General features: G+C 35.9%; 1 protein-coding gene across 2 annotated transcripts in view; it reads left to right on the top strand.

Moving 5' to 3' along the window:
- The window catches only part of SNTG1 (syntrophin gamma 1), a 322,766-nt gene that overhangs the window by 146,116 nt on the left and 157,374 nt on the right, over window positions 1-19,276 (top strand). Inside the window, exons 1-2 of one of the 2 annotated variants that reach the window (XM_058832033.1) lie at window positions 12,917-12,986; window positions 15,322-15,376. In XM_058832033.1, coding sequence (XP_058688016.1) covers window positions 15,350-15,376 — 27 coding nt within the window. In that variant the 5' untranslated portion in view covers window positions 12,917-12,986; window positions 15,322-15,349. Of the gene's footprint in view, window positions 1-12,916; window positions 12,987-15,321; window positions 15,377-19,276 lie in introns of those variants that run through there. The other variant, XM_058832034.1, reaches the window with a different exon arrangement.

The following is a 19,276-nucleotide window of genomic DNA, read 5'->3' on the forward strand; positions in this document are numbered from 1 at the left end:
TAAGAGGTCAGCTGCTGAGAATTACCTGCATTCTTTTTAAAAAAAAAAAAAAAGATTGTAGAAAATTAATTTGGAGAATTGCCTAAATTCAAATAGCACTAATATATGGCAAGTGTGCATTAATTAAGGAAATTATGTCATATTAAATAAAAAAATCTATGAGTAATAGGTTTCATCCTGGACACATCTCATCCATCAAATGAGCTGCATATAGAGAAACATCTTCCTTTCCATGATACAAAGCAGATTATGATGTATCACTTAAACTTTTGTGGAGTTTCCTGCCTTTCCATAGCAGAACTTTTCAGCACTTTACAGGGAAGTTTTAAAAATTCTTCCAACTTATATTTGGTCCAAGTTAGCTTGCATCACTCTGTAAGTACATAAATTAATAGAGTCAATATTTTTTGTTTCTCTAGGGTTTGGGAAAGAGGCTATGCAGTATTATTCTAGTGTCATTTTGTTTTCTGGTTTTGAACTACCTTTTGTTGGAAAATGATTATTTTATCTGAAATATTAAGAGGAAGAAGAAAAAATGTTCAGGCGGGTCTTTGGGAATACTAATTTACATGACCTGCAATTTTCATAAAGATGATAAATGTGATACCTCATCTTTAGAATTTAGAAAGGAGAAAGGTATGGGATTTGAAGCTAGTCATATAGCAAATTCTTTCAGTCCAAATTTTTTAATATTTGTGTACATACATTAGGAAATTTCCAATAGTGTAACCTAAGAATGGATTCTGTTGAGCCTTACCAAGTATGCCACTTCCAGCTTTCTTACAAAACTTTCAAATATAAATAGATGGAAATTGAGTTTGGGAGGAACTCCAGCATAAATTAAAACCAAGGCCTAATATAATTTGTAAAAAGATAAGGCGTGAGACATAAAACATTAAAAATACTAATAAGGATAATAATGGGGTTGTGGACATGGTAAGACGTCACAAGCAAAAGATTAGAAGTGGAAATGATAAATGAGAGCAGATATGTTATGTATTTATTATTAATTATCAACTTCTTGGTATTCTCAGCTCTATGCAATATAGTGAAAGTCATGACTTTCCCCCAGTGAATTGAAAAGTCAAACATCACATAGAAAATGCAGCTAATTTTCACCTAACATACAGATTAGTTGCTGCTTCGTTGTGGTCCACATATATTGGGTGAAAAACTAATTCAAGAAGTATGTTGAATTTTTGTTCTTGTTGTGTAGGTTTTTGGGGTTTTTTTGAATGGCTTCTGCTGAAAATGGAAGCTGAGCAAAGGCGGTCATAAAGGAGATGCCACATGATAAACTTCAATGAAGTCCAAAGGAATTACAGTTTTGAAGCATGTGGTCTTTTACCAACGACTGAAAATTCCTGCAGTCACTGCAAATAATCTCACCCCAGCAGTAGAGGCTCGTAAAGTATCTCTGACCTGAAAGTCACCTTTTATTTTTTTTCTGTCATCCATAAGCCTTAAAATAAAGGGTAAAATAAGGCTACAAAACAGCAACAGAAGAAAGGAATGTATAGGAAGTAGTCTCTAGATGAAAATTTTTTTTAAAGTTAAATTTAAATTTTGAAATACAATTTTTTTAAATTTTTTTTGTATCAGTGTGGTTCAGGACAAACTGAGTTATACAATGCAGATTGTAAATATTAAAGTTTCCTCCATGAGACTTCTAAGTAATGATTATAACTGTGTATGTCAGGGGTATTATTTGTTGCTGTTCATGTGGGCTATTTCAGATTACTTAAATTTCAAAGGTTTATTGTTATTCTACAAAGATGCCATCTGATATCTTTATATTATGCATAGGTAACACTGCTTTTTTTATTATATGTTCAAAAATGCAAATCAGCTATTACCATTAATTCAAGGAGCCTCACTGAATCTGTTACTTCTGGAAGTTAGATAATCCCAAAATAATTCTAGCATCATAATTTTTTACACATAGGAATAAGAAAATTCACCTTCAGTCTTAATAGATATGAAGCCTCAGTTCAGCAAGGTAGAAATTTCTTCCTAACTGTAAAAATGAAAAATTCTAGGAGGGAGGGAAGGGAAGGGAAGGGAAGGGAAGGGAAGGGAAGGGAAGGGAAGGGAAGGGAAGGGAAGGGAAGGGAAGGGAAGGGAAGGGAAGGGAAGGGAAGGGAAGGGAAGGGAAGGGAAGGGAAGGGAAGGGAAGGGAAGGGAAGGGAAGGGAAGGGAAGGGAAGGGAAGGGAAGGGAAGGGAAGGGAAGGGAAGGGAAGGGAAGGGAAGGGAAGGGAAGGGAAGGGAAGGGAAGGGAAGGGATCTTTGCTGAATTCTCGTCTTAAAAGCACGAGGAGGTATTTTACATTTAAAAAGCTCTGAGAACAGAAGTTACTTATATTCCTCCTATGTTTTTGTTTAACCACAACCTACCTGACTTATTGTTGTGCAGAAGTGGTGTTGGGTGAACACACTTGCTTCCCCAGGAAATGGGGAAAAATGTTCCAAAGCCATATCAGAGCAGGCTTCTAGATGGAGTGGTGGGAGATATGCACAGGAAGTGAAGGTGATTTGATAAGCTGGACAGTGTAATGTGTTTTTGCAGTGGCTCCTGCAGGGTTGGTATCTTGAAGTTTTACAGGCAACTAGTCCAGGGAAAAAAGAATTCCTAAGGCAGCTGAATGTTGTCAAATACACTGAAAGAGACTGAAAAAATCCCACGATGTTGGAACTCTGTCTGGAAATTTTAGCCTGTTATTTGGACTTTATAATGATGGGATAGTTCTTAGGCCAAACATGGAAATCTACTGTGTACGCTGATACTATACCACTATCGGGTTTTGGTTTTTTTTTGCGTTTTTTTTTTTTACATTATTATTCATACCCATATAGAAAGATGCCACAAAACCAAGGCACAGACATTGTCTTCATCCCACTTGAACAGGAGTATTGTTTAGCTGAATGTAATCTGGAGACTTAAGAGAGCACATAAACTCTGTTTCTCTTCTGTTGAGGAAGGTCTGAAAATGCAAGTTTTGTCTTCCTGCCCTGTTCTTAAGAAAGTTATTGGATTGGCAAATCTTAAACCATTTTTGAAAGGTTCACTGCTGTGCTAGGGTCCTCTTTAAAAATCTTATACATAACTCTACTCTCAAACCTTGAGCAGGATTAGTCTGTTCACAGTGGTTAAGAAGCGCTTCCATTTATGTATATAATAAATAATGTGTTGAAGAAAATTTTCTAGATATTGTGTTTCTTATTAATGGATGAGTTCAGTAGCAGGATGTAGTAATTGTCAAACAGTATTCTAAATCCTTTGATGAACCCTTCTTCAAATAAGATGTTCATATGTGTGTTCATATGACCTCACTTCGCCATAACCAGCCAGGTGCATTGGGAATGGAGGGAGAATCCAGAAAGGGAAATGCCCAGCCTAGTAAATGGGAAATTTAAAAGAAATATATTCTGTAGATCCCAGATCATATAAATTGGGATTACAAGATTTATTCCTTAAAAAGAAATCTAGATAGGCAATTTTTTATAGGCTGTTCAGGGGGTTTCGCTAGAGAATGTTGAAGTATGTTCAAAACTACAGAGACGCTTCCCTTCCTCCTTTAATTGTTTTAAGTTGAATTTAAATGATGGTCCGTAAAGGAAAAAGCTTGGGTTCTTGGTTGTCTCAGACTTTGTGCAGGCCATTATCCCAATCCCTGCAGGGATGAGCATGATCAGGTTCATGACCCCATCACATAGTGAGGGGTTTGTTTTTGAAAGTGAAGGAATCACTGTTTTACAAGAAGCTTATGTACACCAAGATTAAGAAGGTGGCACATACTGTATTCTCAAACATGATGCCACAATTGTGGCAGCAGATTGTTTATCAGTTGGTTTTCCCCTAAGACAGTCTCTTTAAAAATTCGGAGGAGAGACCATGAGACTTCATGTCTTAAGGATGATTTTGTTTTTCTTTTGTACTATTAAAAAGTAATCATGAAAGCTTTTTCTCCCATGGTTTTTACAGATATAAAAACTTTTTTCAGTTTCTTCCACCACATTGTAAGAATCTAAAATAACTGTGAACCTTGGTGGATATTTACTACTATCTTCTTTCTTATCATCTTTCCCAAATTATGCTCATGTTCAAGTGGTAGGTTACAAGTTCTCACAGTAGTACTGTCAGACTCTCATGATATTTTATAGATTCACTTTTAATGATTGTTAAAACTGTTTTTTGAAAATGCTACTGTTTTTACAGAAGGCAGTTAGTATTCAGGAAAAAAAAAAAAAAAAAAAAGAACCTGACTAGTTTTAACAGCCGGAAGATTACACACAAGAACGTGGAGAAAACCATTTTTTAGGCAGGATTTGATGGCTGTAAAACCATGAGGAAATGCAAAAACCTGGAAGTTGTGCTGTTGCTAGGAGAGGTAATATCAGCAACACACACACACAAAATCTTAATTTTCAAAAGTGAAACATTTCCCGAAGGGTGAAACACTCTCTAATATCTTCTTTAGCATTCTAGTTTTCACCTACTCTAAAATCAGGATCAGTCAGCTATGCTTTATGAAGAATTAAAAAATATGATCAAGTATCACAGGCAAGCATTAGAAAACACTTTTGAAGTTAGAACCATCAAAAAAGATTCCTTCTCAAGTCAGTATATTATACTTCACAATTGTTTTTTCCTGATAAAATTTCAAGCTCAGATAAAGCTGCATGATACCAGGATTTCTAAAGACCATTTTTTACTTGGGTGTATTTGTTAATTAGCAAAAGAATATACCCTTTGGGTTCTTGAGTAGCAGAGTCCTTGAAATTAAGTTTACAGAACAAGTGCTAAGCCATCATTTCTCATTGTCATGTATATGTCTCAGATTTAACTTTTCTGCCTTTACTCTCAGTATGTCCTTGTAGTTTACCCTGGTGGCATTGCTGTCACTTACCCTGAAAGCAAGAGGCTAGTCTTTTCCCTGGGCTATGTGGTCGTCAACAGATTCTAAAAATAGTATTTTGTTCTACTGCATGATCTTAATTTAGCTGAACTTCCTGCCTTAATCATTCCTTTGTGACAGGTTTGCCAAATCTCAGCTCCTCAAACATGCCTTACAGCCCCACAACACCCATATTCATTTCCTGCTTCAGTGTCTTGTGGTAACATTGACCAAATTTCTCTTAATTTAGTGTGTCACTGGACTTCTGTACGGAGCTTGTTCTCTTTACATGTCTGTCTTTCATTTTAATATTTCTAAAATGATAAAGGATGCTTTCAAGCAATTGTGATTTAGATGGTACCCAAAACTGCATTGAAGTGATTTGTTTTCAGTAGGCATGTCACAAGCAATGAACTTTGATAGTTCTGGTAATCTTGTGTAAAGATTTCTAAAATAAAGCCCAGTTAGCATAGCCATGTGACTGAAAATGCAGGGAATTATTTCTTAATGCATCTCTGACCCTCTTTCCTCGATATTATTACTTATCAGGAGCTTATTCGTAAGATTTACATATACTTCTCTTTTTCCAGTTTCTATCTTTTGTTACCTAAATCTGCTAGGAGGAAGGAGAGAGGGAGAAAAGAAAACAATATGTAAAGAATAGGTTCTTCCATATGCCTAAAGTACTTTACTTCAGCTTAACAGTCATAATTAGCATATGGAATACTACTGATGAAAAAAAGTAAAAAAAAAATTATCTTAGCAAATAAATATATGTAATGGGGAAATGAAATTAGTTTTAAAATATGTTTCCATTTACTCCTCTTTCACATTTTTTTCTTTCTTTGGTTTTCTTATTAACTATCTCTTTCCTCTTCTATCATGTTTTTCTCCTCCTGTTAAATACTTTTTCCTCTTTCATCAGTCTTGTTGGACTGGCACTGTGTTGCGGTGTTAGTTTTATTAATGAAGTCTCACTCTCTCTCAAATTTTGTTCCTATTTCCATTACTTTGGGGTAAAATGTATACTGAAAAAGAGCCCTATAGCTTCCACTAGTTCCCCACAGGATGAGGGGATGGAGTCTTTAAACTATAACCTTTCCATTCCCTGAAATAGATTTTAAAGTTAACAAAGAAATTGTGACCTGAAGTCTGTCCTCTCCCCTAGTCTCTTGTCTGAAAGGCTTGGAAAGTAGAAAGGAAGAGCAAAACTCCTGCTTTGCTTTAGTGACTGTGTCTGAAGTGGAGAAGTCCTTTCGTACTGTTTAGTGCACCAATATAGATATTCGTCTACTACACTGGTGAATTTTGGTGATATAATTGGAATTTTTGAAATTTCAGTTCCTTTTGATTTCAAGACTTATGCTTAAAGTCTTTCACATAGGTTAAACATTGGAAAATACTTGAATTAAATAAAGGTATAAATATTTAAGTCATCATTGCGTATGCAGTATGACTCTTTCAGTTACACATTCACAATCCAAATTTTCCACTGGAATCCACTTTTAAAAAAAGTTCACGTAAAAAGTAACCTATAATGAGGCATCTGATACTCTCAGGGGTAGACACTTCAGAGCTGTCATTTGAGCTAGTTACGTTCTGCTGCTTCTTGTGAGTTTCCAAAATATGAAGTTCCTAGGTCATGTTCATCATTATCAATAAAACTGTCTTCTGTCATTGAGGTAATTGTATAAAACAACCTACATCCATGTTTTTTAACTGTCTTTTCCTATGCAGTAGAGTGGCTGTGAGAAAACTATTAAAAGTCACCCTTTTACTAATTTCTGAGTCATGTAGCCTGTTGTTTTGGAGAGTATTACTTGTCATGGACTAAATCCATAGAAGAGTCTGTACTAGCAGCTTAAGAACAAGAACAATGAATTTGCTGGCATTGCTTAATTACTTTTGCTTAATTTTTAATTAGAATTGCTTAATTCTATGAAGAACAACTGGCGTAATACTACCATGCCTGTGGGATTTGGGTCTGATTTTGGGTCTGGCATTTCCCTAGAATCAAGTTTTCTATGGTGACTTCACAAACCTTCACATTCACTGTGTTGAAGGTTGTCTTCTTCTTCCTCAACCCTCAGTGTTCCCAAGGAAGAAAAAACTTCCTCAGTTTGATGTACCCTAACTCCTTTCTGCTGACCTACAAAGTTTTAGATTCCCTTCCCCATTCTTTTCACTTTACTTGTGGTAAAACCTTTTCATCATGACTTCAACATCTTCCAGTCTGTATAGTTTGACTGTATAGTTCACATTCTCATTATATTTTTTCATCTACGTTTAGTGAGATGTGAAAGACAATCATAGAAGAAATTAGTGGTATTAGTCCCACCTTTATTACAATTACCTTGCATCATGGATGTGTCTAGGATTTTACAAAGAAACATCTTTCTGATTTTCAATGCTCGTCATCTTTGCTTTCAGTGAGCTCAAGAATGAATTAAGTAAAATCTGAACAGTAGTTAAAATTACATATAAAATTATATAGAAAATGTGATAACTAAAATGAGTAATTCCCACAATGTGACCCATTAAAAAGGGGTACTACTTACAGCTATCCACCCATGTGTGCCCTTCACAGGTTTCATGGTGTGGCAACTCAGTGTTCTTGGACCAGCATAGTTTACCAGTAGCCATTGCATGTCTGAATCAACCTCTGCTTCTAAAAGTGGCGCACACCATCATTAGTGTTTTTTTCTGACTTACTGTGATAGCCTTATAGCAGGATTAACACCCTGCCAGGATAGGGATGTATGGACAGCTGGGATGACCATTTCACAATCCCATTTTAAATCACTGCCATAAAAAAGGATTTTCAGTGAGGGGTGCTGCTCTCACAGGGATATTTCCTAATTAGCTGTAGAGTATTTCTCACTGGCTACTTAACTTTAACTATACAGTGCTTTCAGTGCTGTGTTTTCCTATGTGGCATATTTTGCATACCTCAAATTCCCTTTTTATACATTTTGACAATGTACTACTGCAGGAATAGTTTGACAGTAAATAAACTTGACTTGATGATATTACAACAGTGTTGCTACTAATGCCTGCTTTCTGGATTCCAGAGTAGTTAAAGAGGCTTTTGCTGCAATCATACAAAAACTCAAGTGGAAGATCTAATTATGTTGATTAATTTTGAGCCAAGTTGTTGGTGTTTGTTTTCTATAAGTACTAAATTCTTCTATACAGAAAGATTTGCTCTAAAAAAAAAAAAAAAGAAAAAAAAGTGAAATGTCATGAAGGCTGTAGAAACAATGATCATGGTATCTCTATTAACTAGAATTTCCTAGTTCATGCACTGCATTATTCCTTCTTCCTTTGCTGGCAACCCTTTGAAATAAGTTACTGGGGTTTTTTGTTTTGGTTTAGGTTTTTTTGGTTTTTTTTGGTTTGCTTGTTTATTTGCTTGGGCTTTTTACCTTAACCTGAGGAAGTGTTTTTTTTTTACCGGTAGCCTTTATAAGCGACTTTTCAGATAAGGCAAAACTAGCAGCAACTGCAATAAACCTTGGTCTTTCTCTCTGTTGTAGCTATGCTGTCCCAGGGATGATAAAACCAATGCATAGGTTTTATTGGTGACCACTCGAATTGGATTCATGCTTGTTGTAATAGGAATTCTCAGACAGGAATATTGCTGTTGATTACAGGACCTGGTAGTAGAAGCTAAGCTGCAGTTCAGACTTAATTCTAAATCCCTCAAATTGTCAGTTAAACACATTGCTTTAAATATTTCTAATAATCGATTTAATTTTTTTTTGTTATTGATTTGATTATTTATGGGAAACCTGTAAGTTCATATTTTATAAAATGGAACGAAAAAAAAAGTAGTGGAGGAAATCAGCAGCATTCAAGGATCAATGACCTGTCACAGCAAACAGCAGTTTGTCTAAGCAGCAGTGCAACATGGAGATGCCTTAAATAGGAACGCACTTTAAATAAGAAATCCGTGGTTTTGCTCTTACAACCTCCAGGGTTTTTTTTGTTCTCTGGTGTTTTACCTAGGTGATTCTGATACCAGAGTGAAGACATTTGAATTCAATGCCTCTGCCAGGAGTGCTGTTTACCAAAAATAAGTACCTGGTTTCTTCTGTTTTTTCCAGCTTGCACTGACTCAGTTTTCTTCTATAGGCTCCTAAACTGCCTCTGTGCCCATCTTCTTTACCATCTGGTAGCTTCCAGTCATATTCCTCAAACCTTCTTACGTCTGATAGCCCAATTCTATTTTAGCAAAGAAACTGACTGTAGTTGCAAAATTTGTGATGGTGGCAATTTCTAAATAGAAAACAAACTCCAAATAACAATATGAAAATATTCACTGAAAGATTAATTATGCCACTTATTTTAGTGGGCTGCTGTGATTTCTGTTGCCATCTCAGTGGGAAGGACTGATAAGGTCTAGTGCCATTACAAATGTGTTATGTTGTGATACCTAGGTTGGTAATGTAAAATAGACAGTTTTTTGATTTTGTGAATATAAAATAGGAATATTCTTTTCAATGGTAGGAATCATTTCATAAAACCTAATGATAAAACAGTCTACAAATGTGTTGACCTTAGTCAACTAATTTCAATCCCATCAAAATAGGGAAAGGTCGTAATCAAATATTGGTTTGGTTATGGAATTGGAAATATGTGCTTTTTTATGCTGTTGTAAACTGGGCATAAAATACATTCATATTCTTTTAATTCAATAATCTGTAATAAGTCTGATATCATGTCCTTTCTTCATTTAATCTGGTTTCAATTATCATTATTCATTGTATATTATTATTTTGATTTTTTTTAAGGAGGTTATACAGATTTTTAAAATTTCTCAGTGAATGGTTATTTTTTCATTAAGAACTACTATTAGCTCTGGATGTGACACATCCTGATATATGCAAGTATAAATATATTTGTCAGGTGTTTATAAAGGATCTAAAAATCTCAGATAAGTACTTCTCAAGTTTTTACAACCATTAATTTATTTTCTAACCTCCTTTAGGACACTGATAAAATGGTTTTGGCTTGTTTCTTTTAACTTAAGTTAAATCAAAAGATGTACTATAATGTGGAAAGTCTCACTGAATTATTGGCATTAGGCATAATGCCAGAGGCATGAAATTTACATTTGAGTGTGAAACAATTGCCTTGGCAGAGTAGTGCCAGTATGTCCTCTATATGAAAATTTTGTGTTGAGAGATAATGGAAGGAAAATCCAGACTGCAGTGCCAAGTAGTCAGAGAAGAACTTCTTTTTATCTCTGACAAAAGGCACTTTTATTTAGGCAAAACTGAGAAATTGTCTAAATCATGTCACAGTTCATGCAGCCTCCAGAGCAGTGAAGAATAAGGAGACATTCAGTACAAGCTTGGGCTCTGACGTGCACTATCGTCTTTGAAATCATGTACATAATTGTATTTAGACACATCTACTGAATCACCAAAGGGTAACATTGGAAAAGTGAGAAACCAGACAAAAGATTTATTTTTTTGCCTAACAGCCTTCCAGACTTTGACCCAGAGCCAAACTTTCATGCTCCAGTTTTCCATAATGCATTTCACATAAAGACATGCAGCGACAGCCCATTGCCATTTAATATAATTGTTTTCAGATTATTCTCCTCTAATGCTGCTTTTCTTTCTGAAAGATTGTGTGTTGTTCTGTTTTTTGGGGGGTTTTGGGTTTTGTTTTGTTTTTGCCATTTGCAATAGTTTTCTTTTGCCAAGCCAGAACAGGCTGGGTGACTCGTTAGGTCATTTTGTGGGTGTTTGTTCTGGGGGACACTAAGTAGTTGTTAATGCAAACAACATTGAATAAACAAACAAGATGCATTCACTCAGTTAATACTGCTTTCTGGATCACTGAAGATGGAAAAATTGTTGTTTATAGAGTGAATCATTAATTTGGCTTGTGTATTAAATAGGCTTGCCACTAAAATAATAAATTATGACTGGCAGATAAATACCATACTGGTTTTAACCAAGGTAAAATGAATGAAACATTAAAAACTATGTTAGCTACTAATTGCCAACTTCAATTCTTTTGAAGCACGAGCTTTGCTAAGAGCTGGACATTTTGTTAAAAAGCTTTGTCAGGTAATTATTTTCCTCCCTGCCATAGAACTGCACAGATTTGCCGATTCCAAAGTTCATCTCAGTCCTTGCACTTATCAGGTAGATTGAGGTACATACAGTTTAGGGTCCTCCAGCTTTGTGAGCATCCTTCTTCTTACACTGATTTATTAAAGCTGTAATTCTGTGCAATGGATATACAGATCCCCCTTCCTGTATTGAACTTTGTGAGGAGGTATGAGGCTTGAATCTAGAGACTGATGCCAACTTGCTGAGAAATTTTTCAGCAAATGAATCCAATATGTAAATTACTAAAAATCATTATGTTAACTGAACATAAGTAACTCATTGGTCAAACAAAATATAATTCAAGTATGCTGGAAAGCAATAACTGAATGAGGGTTTATTAATCTGCAGTTAGTCAACTGCTCCTTTGATTTACTGTGGTGTCTGCATGCCTCTGACCATTCTTCCAGTACCAAACACCTTGTGGCAAGCTGGATGGAACGAATATGCATTAATGGAATTTGGTTTTGAAGTAATGTTTCTCTTTTTCCAGAAATATTTTTATTCCCTGTAGAGCACAGAGTACTAGCTATCCTACATGTAAGAATAATTCCTAAATCTACTTTCCTATTTATAATAGAGAATGTTTGGGGTTTAGTTTTAATTATTGCCTAAAAAAAAAGGGCTTTGCAGAGTTACATATGTATGTATGTTTAATTTCCTAACACACACAAAAATGACAGGTATGATTTTTTTCAGGCATTTTTACAATGTAGAGCCCAAAATATTTTGGCAAGAATGGAGGCAGGATTTCAAGAGGCAAACATTAGTAGTAAGCTATTATCATAAATAGTTGCTGATCAGTGATTTGTGCCTTTGAAATATGGTTGTAGTCTCTTTCCCCATTAGCATTTCAGACATTTCTCAGAAAGTAAGAATTTCTTGTGATTTTTCTCCATCAAGTAAGACATATACAAGAGGTATGCAATGATATCATATGCTAAATGAAACTGCACTTGATAATGCAATATTTTTCCATACACTTGTTTGTGCATACAGTATTGTATTCTTACTTTGCACCAGTAATGCTAAGAATCAAGTGTTTCCTACTATCAGTAGTACTTCATTTGGCTTGTGGTATTTCCTACACTTCACAAAGTGTGTCTTCTTGATTTGTACACACAAGAAATTTTCTTTTTGTTTGGTATCTTATTTCGTTCTTGTATACTGGAGTATTCAGTCATGGAATTACTTTGTGAAATTACATCTATTATACCACTGGAATATGACGTGATTTGTTGTAAAAAGATCAGAGCATAGCTGAAGTGCTCAGTGCATTATCCTAAATGAAGCTTTGTCTCTGAGGGCTGCCATAGCCTTCATCTTTGCCATTATGTTTTAGCCATTGATTTCCCTTTAGAACACAAACACCATAAAAATACTGCTTGGTAAATGTTTCTTCAGTATTGAATAACTGCTTTTTCTGCCAAGGGTGTGTCAAAGTCTCTTCTCAACCTGTCTGTCACACACTGTTCCTTTTACATGCATCAGCAGGGGTGAGCTAAATAGGTCTGATAACTCAGTTTTGGAGGAGATGCAGATTGCAAGTCAAGTTGAAAGGACAGCAAGTAACTTTTCAAAGCTTGCTTGTTTACATATCTCTGATTACAGTGGTTCCCAGCCCCTTTAGAGAAAGGCAAACTGCTTTTGGAACCTTAGTTTCTTTTTTTTTTTTTTTCTTTTTTCTGTTTCTCTTACATGCTGTTCATAGCTCCCTCTGCAAACCAGGCTCTGTCCTGGAGCTGTTTCCTCTCCACCTCCTGAATTCAAAGCCACAGGCAGCTCCTTTATCACATTCTGAAGCACCGTTTGTCCCAGAGCAGCCTAATGGTGGGGAGGGGCAAAAAAAAAAAAAAAATAGGCTGAAGGAAGCTCCTATGAGAGCTGGAAAGTTGCTCAGGTGAAAGTGGCTGTGGTTTGGAGATGGGGTTGCAGAGATTAGCAAGAAGCTTATCACGGATATCTGTAAGCAGTGGGTTTCACAATTTATAATTTTGTAAATGTTTTATTTTTGCAATTACTTAGGTTTATATTTTCTGTCTTTTTTCATGTATTACAGGAGGATACAATTAGCAATCACTGGGGCTTTTACCACCATAAGATATAACATTTCTGTATGATGCATGATATATATTCCTGTAATTTAATTATCTAGAGTGTTTATTTGGGGTATAAATGCTGGAAACAATGACATTTCTGAGATGATTTATGGGGTACTGCACTTTGTAATCAAACCTTCTGTGTGCTGTTTGTAAAATATCAAGTGTTATAAAATTGCTGATAGTCAGAAAAAGAACACTGATAATGGGCTTACATTCTCTGTGCAGCTGCAGATGAGAATCTGTAGGAAATAGAGGGGAGCAGAAGCAGTGGCAGCTGTATTGCAAAGATTAGTAACTGAGATGTTGCCTGCCTGAGAAACACATAAACTCTCTGCAAGGAGTTTTATTTTGTGTTGAGAATTATGTAGCTTCAGCTTTACATTTTAGACAATATTTTATTAGTAACAATTCTTTTTTTCCCTGTGATAATAAAAGTATTTCTGAAATAAGTAAATAAATGTATTATATCTAAAAACAAAGAATAAAAACGGAGTCATACTGAGTTATAGAAATGCACAGGTTTAGATAAGGTTTAGATAAGCTAAAACAGAAAGAAAGTGGAACTGTCATTGACTGTGGACCCAAAGTAACCAAAACTGAAACTTTGCAGAGCTTTTATTAAAGCAGAACATAACACAAAAGAATAAACTTTGCAGTAGGAATTAGTGACCTGCCATAACCAGGGCCCAAGAAGGGAGAGCACTGTTCATTACTACAGTTTATTTTTCAAAGATGCATGCTCTTATAGTTCTAGGAGGCTAAGAAGTCCTCAGAATATTTGGCCGAGGTGGGTAAAGTCTCTTTTCGACTTCAGTTTACTCAGCTGATCCAAGAGTTCATAAAGATTACAAGGAAACATACTTTGTAACACAATGACTGACCCACCAGAGAGAAAAGCTTTGAAACAGTAATAGTGACCTTGATTTTATGAGCATTTTTGATAGCAGAATTACAGATCCAGTTCATTATTGGATCTTGGTGCTCATGTAAAGCTGATAAGGAAGGAATGTTGATGGGTCCTTTTTAAAATTTCGGAATTGTAACCTAGCCAACCTAGGCTATCTATGCTAGAAGTTAGTCTAGAGCACAGGCTGTGAACCAGGCAGAGCTCAATAACTAGAGAACATTAACCTTATATCTGTGCTGTTCAATAAAACTGCATTCAGGGCAGCAAAATAAATCAAGACACTTAATGAAAACATTTTATTATTATTAAGAAGTTTAATTGTAAGTATTATGACTTAAATTTTTGTACTATGTGAGGAATTTTAAATTTTATTTTAAACTTAGGCTAGTGATGCAAATTTTGTGTTGATCAAGTACTATACCTATACAAATAATGGCAAACACATAATTAATGCAAAATAACAATGAATGAAACTTCTGTTTTGCCCAGGACTGTTTTGTATTTCCTGAAAATGTTACTGACTGGTGCATGAGTGGTTCTATTGCGGACCCAGCAGCAGGACACTTCGTAGCCTCTGCTAACATCCTGTCCCAGTGGCTTTACCACATAAATAAATGAATGCATAAGTGTCCACAGCAATGAACACACTTTAAGTAAAGGCCAGGCAAAGTAATAATCGCAGGATTTAGTGTGACATTTTGCCAGCACTCACTCATACTCCTGACTTTTCTAACATTTGTTTTTCAACTCATAAATATTTCTGCAAAGTAGGCACACTGTTAAATGACAGCAGCTTCCGTGGAGAGATTAGGTACATTAATAAAATGTGAGACAAAAGATACCAGTGAGTGATGGTTTTTAATTAGGGAAGAAAAGAAAAAAAGTTTTTTTAAAAAGAGAGGAGAATGTTCTGAAGAGCAACACTTAATTGTCTCTGTTTTTGTTACTTGAGTATGCTCTTACTTATGAAACAAAAATTGGAAAACACAAAAATAAAGAAATTTACACTTGCAATAAGAAAAATATGTCTGAATGTCCTGTGAAAGGGAGGAAGTGGTGGAACACAACAAGCTTCCTTTGATTATATTCAGTGAAACCAGGTTGTGTACTTTATAAGAACAGGAACAACTTCTAACATCTTTCTAATCCTGTGGCAACTTTGATCATTTTTCCTTTTAACCAATGGCTATAACTGGACCTAGCAAAGAGAGGAGCAATTGCTTCTCAGACAGATATCTTTTATGTTTTGCTATATTTTTTCATTCTAATGAAATTTTTCTCTCCATTTTAGACAAATATCACTTGCTGTGTCATAGCACATGGATTTCAGGACCGCCTGTGAAGAGGTAGGATCAGATTTTTTTTTTTTAATCTTTTTTACATGCAAGACACCTTTTTTTCCCCCCTTTTTTTATTTCCCCCTGAAGTTTTAGGAATTCTATAGTCAATGTTATTCAGCTGATCAGTTCATGGTGGCAGATGGACTTTGTAGTAAAAGATGAAAGAATTTGCTCAAGTGTATTTGTCCCTAGATCTCGCCTCTGTTCCCATTTACCTCTTTAGGCACAATGTAATTGCAGGCAGCTACATTTTGTGTGAGCTTTGGTCTTCTTGAATTGTTTATATCTGAAAGCCTGTGCATGAAGAAAAACATCAGTGGAGTCAGGAATCTGGTGCTGCTCAGCAGAATCAAGGGGGAAATGTAGAGGTATGGGAGGAAGGTGGGTGGGGAGAAGGGAAACTGTGAAGATGACCAAAATGAAAAGCAATTCCATTCAGATTTAGTGAGGTAAGAGAGTAATTTTTGCCTAGAATTAGTTTTGTAATGTCAATGCAAAGTACTTCAGTCTCCCTCCACTAGAGATGAGGGAAGTGCTTTCTGTGTTTATACTAATTTGCCCTAAAGAAAGCAAATAAAATGTATTTGTAGACATTAGCAAGGGCATCTTATTTACTCAGTGATTGTCTATGAACAATTGTTTTAATGTGATTTTAACAACTTCAGCAATTGAGACACAGTGAGAACAATTTACAGCAAATTATGTAATGATTTTAAAGCCTTATTATAATTAAAAATAATGACAATTACCTGTAAACTAAAAACCACAAACAGCGTTTAGGAAGGTAGGACTGGAAACAAGAAAACTGGCTAGAACTTTAAGACCATGATCCCATGAAAAAATACAAGTGAAGGGATTGGAAAAGCACTAAAATCAAGAACTAACTGCAGCTAAAACCAATTGTGACTTGAGAATCAGTTGGAATAAATTAGGGGAGAAGAGAAAATAAGAATAAACGCTTAATCATGACAGCATCTGAAAGGAGTAGTAGGGTGAAAAAGTAATATTAAAATGAACCGTGCCTTTGGGAAGGAATACTGTGATGTTTTTCCAGGATGGTATATATCAGGCTTTAATACCTCAGAAGATGCATGGTGTAAATTCTATAGCAGTGTATCCCAAATTATTGACATGGAAGAAAGCATTCTTATTAATCTCGAGGTTTAGCTTTTCAAATAGAATATTTTCAGTTGGAAGAAGCCTGCAATGATCATGTAGTCCCACCTCCTAACTGCTTCATGGCTGACTAAGAGTTAAAGCATGTTATTAGGGCATTTTGGTACTATTATTATTATTATTATCATTATTATTATCATTATTATTATCATTATCATTATTTATTTATTTTTTAATGCACTTATTCAGGTAAAGAGGAAGATAAGTATTATTTTCATAGTTTTTTATGTTATTCTTTAAACTCTATAGACTCTTTAGGGGCAATTAACTTCACTCTGTGTCCAGCAGATATAATGACAAGAGCAGCCACAGAAAGATGACTTGGCATATGTGTCTTGTCTTAGCCTTTACAGCACAAGTACTGTACAGACAGATCTGTTTCATTCCATATCCATTTTCTAATGGGGGCATTCATTTCAAATTTAGTTCTTTAAAAATCAGCTGATTTGTGGAGCTTCCATGGTAGACAGGGGAAGGAGAGGATGATTCAACCCATCCTAAAAAAACTCCACAATCTGGAAATGGCAAAGAAGATCCTTTAACTGACATTTAAATAAAATTAAATGAGGTGGATTCAACCCCAGTTTGTATGTTTTATGTAAAATGGGGTTTGTACCACAGAATCAGTGGTGTCACTTCCAAGATTATGGTCCATCTCTTTCCTCCCAAAAAGAAGTTAATAAAATACAGATTATCAACCTACTTTCATCAAATGCCTGTGTCTAAATAAATAATAATCAGCCTTATGCTTGCACATAGTGTCATTTTTAACTAAAACCTTAGCGCTATGATTGTAATGCATCATCTGTTTTCATTTTCGTTTGAGGGAAAATACAATGAACTAGATCTGAAAGCCCAAGAGAGGGGAGGCTGCTGCAGCTCCATGTGCCCAGAAGAGTCATGAGAGTGAAGATGTATCCCCAGTAGGCATATGGAGGCAGAGCACACATACACACTGCATGTATCCATATATATTTTTAATGTACATGATGGGCTACACAGATCCAATAGCAGCACACAGAGCACTCACAAACAGCACCAATGCGCTCATCCTGTTCCCCTCTCTGGCTGAGCAGGATTGAAGTCCACTTATTAGAGTATATGTATATGTAGCTGCATATATCTCACTCGCTCACGTTGTGAGTGCCTCCAGCAGTGCGGTTTAGAGTTTTCCCAGTGTGCCCAGCAGCTATCCCTGAATCCCAGTCTCCAGTCTCCCAATCTAAGTTGGGCTTGGGTCATGGCCTGACAAACACACTGACTAGAAAACTGCATGTGACCAGTCCCATTTTTTCCACCTTAAGTCTCTATTTTCAGGTACTCATTCCCCACCACAAAGCACTGAATCCCTTCCCCTGCCTTTGTTTCCTCCCCTAAGCATCCCGTAACGGGTCCTGTGCAATCCAAAACTGCATTCCATTGTGTGTCCATGCTCCCAGGCACTGACCTCCACTTACTCCAAGAGGTGTTATGGCATTTTCTTACCATTATGGGTTTCACACTCAGACACTGGAGCTGAAGATGTTCTAGGACAGCCCTGGCAGGGGACCCAGACTGGGTGTCCCTTTCTGAGTCCCTAATTTGGGTTCCCACCTGTTGTCGTGGCCCTGTAGTCCTTTGAGCTTTGACTGATGGAACTGTGCAGGGATGGACTTTAAATATCGTCCATCCAAGTATTAATTAATTACTTAATAAAATATTTCATGTGAGGTCAATATAAGGTGTAATCCGATCAGGTATTTCAAGTCACAATATATATCTTTCACCTATTTAAATTTTAATAAAATTTTCTTCATACCTTAAAGTTTGCCAGATTTGTCACCAAAATTTCATCTGTTACTTGAGCTTCTTATCCAAGTGGTGGTAGTGGATTAAAAAAAGACCATGGTGCCAGTACATCCTTAATTAGCTTGTGGCTCTATTCCATCTTATCACATCTTTGACACTAGTTTAGTCACTTCAAGCCACAAACATTTTGCTGATGTTTTATTTGTTTCAGCTATTGGTATGAAAGGTAAAGTAGCTGTAGACTTTGCACCAGGTATTTTTGTTTAATTGGTTCTCTAGTCAATACATTTAAAACTTTCAGGCTTCATCCCTTATTGTATCAAATTCTCAGTCATGCTACATATGTGGGAAAAATATCTCTATGCCAGAATAGTTGCTAAGTTTTTAATGATGGCATCTTTTATGAAGCATCTTGACTATTTTATCTTCCTCCTCCCCTTTTTGTTTCCTTTCATCTGCATATCCTAGTGCTGTAGCCACTACACTGCAGAAGAACTGAGCTTGCTCTCCCAAACTGGTGAATGCAGCTCAGATTCTTGTTGGTACTTCCATCCTTAGTAATGACAGTAAATGGTTTGAGCTGAGTTTCAATTAGCATAAAGCAAAAATTTTTCACATAGATGTACTCAGGCTAAAGCATGTTTTTCGTGGTGTCCATGACATACTAATTTTTTATTTTTCCTTAAATGACTTTTCATTCTAATTAGCTGCTGCTCTAGTGCACTGGAGGTCTCTGAGGGAACCTTAGTTCTTTCATAGTACTGATGCTTTCATGCATCCCTAATTTCTTCTAGTGTCTACTAGTGAGATTTGGTTTGAGGTTTGGGCACTGAAATGGTCTTGTCTCCTTACAGGTATCTGCATGTGCACTTTGTGCCTAAGTTCCTACAGCAGATCTGATTGGAGCAGTGAGGGTTATTATAATGTGAGATTAAACACAGA

Source organism: Poecile atricapillus, chromosome 2, assembly GCF_030490865.1.
Source record: "Poecile atricapillus isolate bPoeAtr1 chromosome 2, bPoeAtr1.hap1, whole genome shotgun sequence".
NCBI classification, from domain to species: Eukaryota; Metazoa; Chordata; class Aves; order Passeriformes; family Paridae; genus Poecile; species Poecile atricapillus.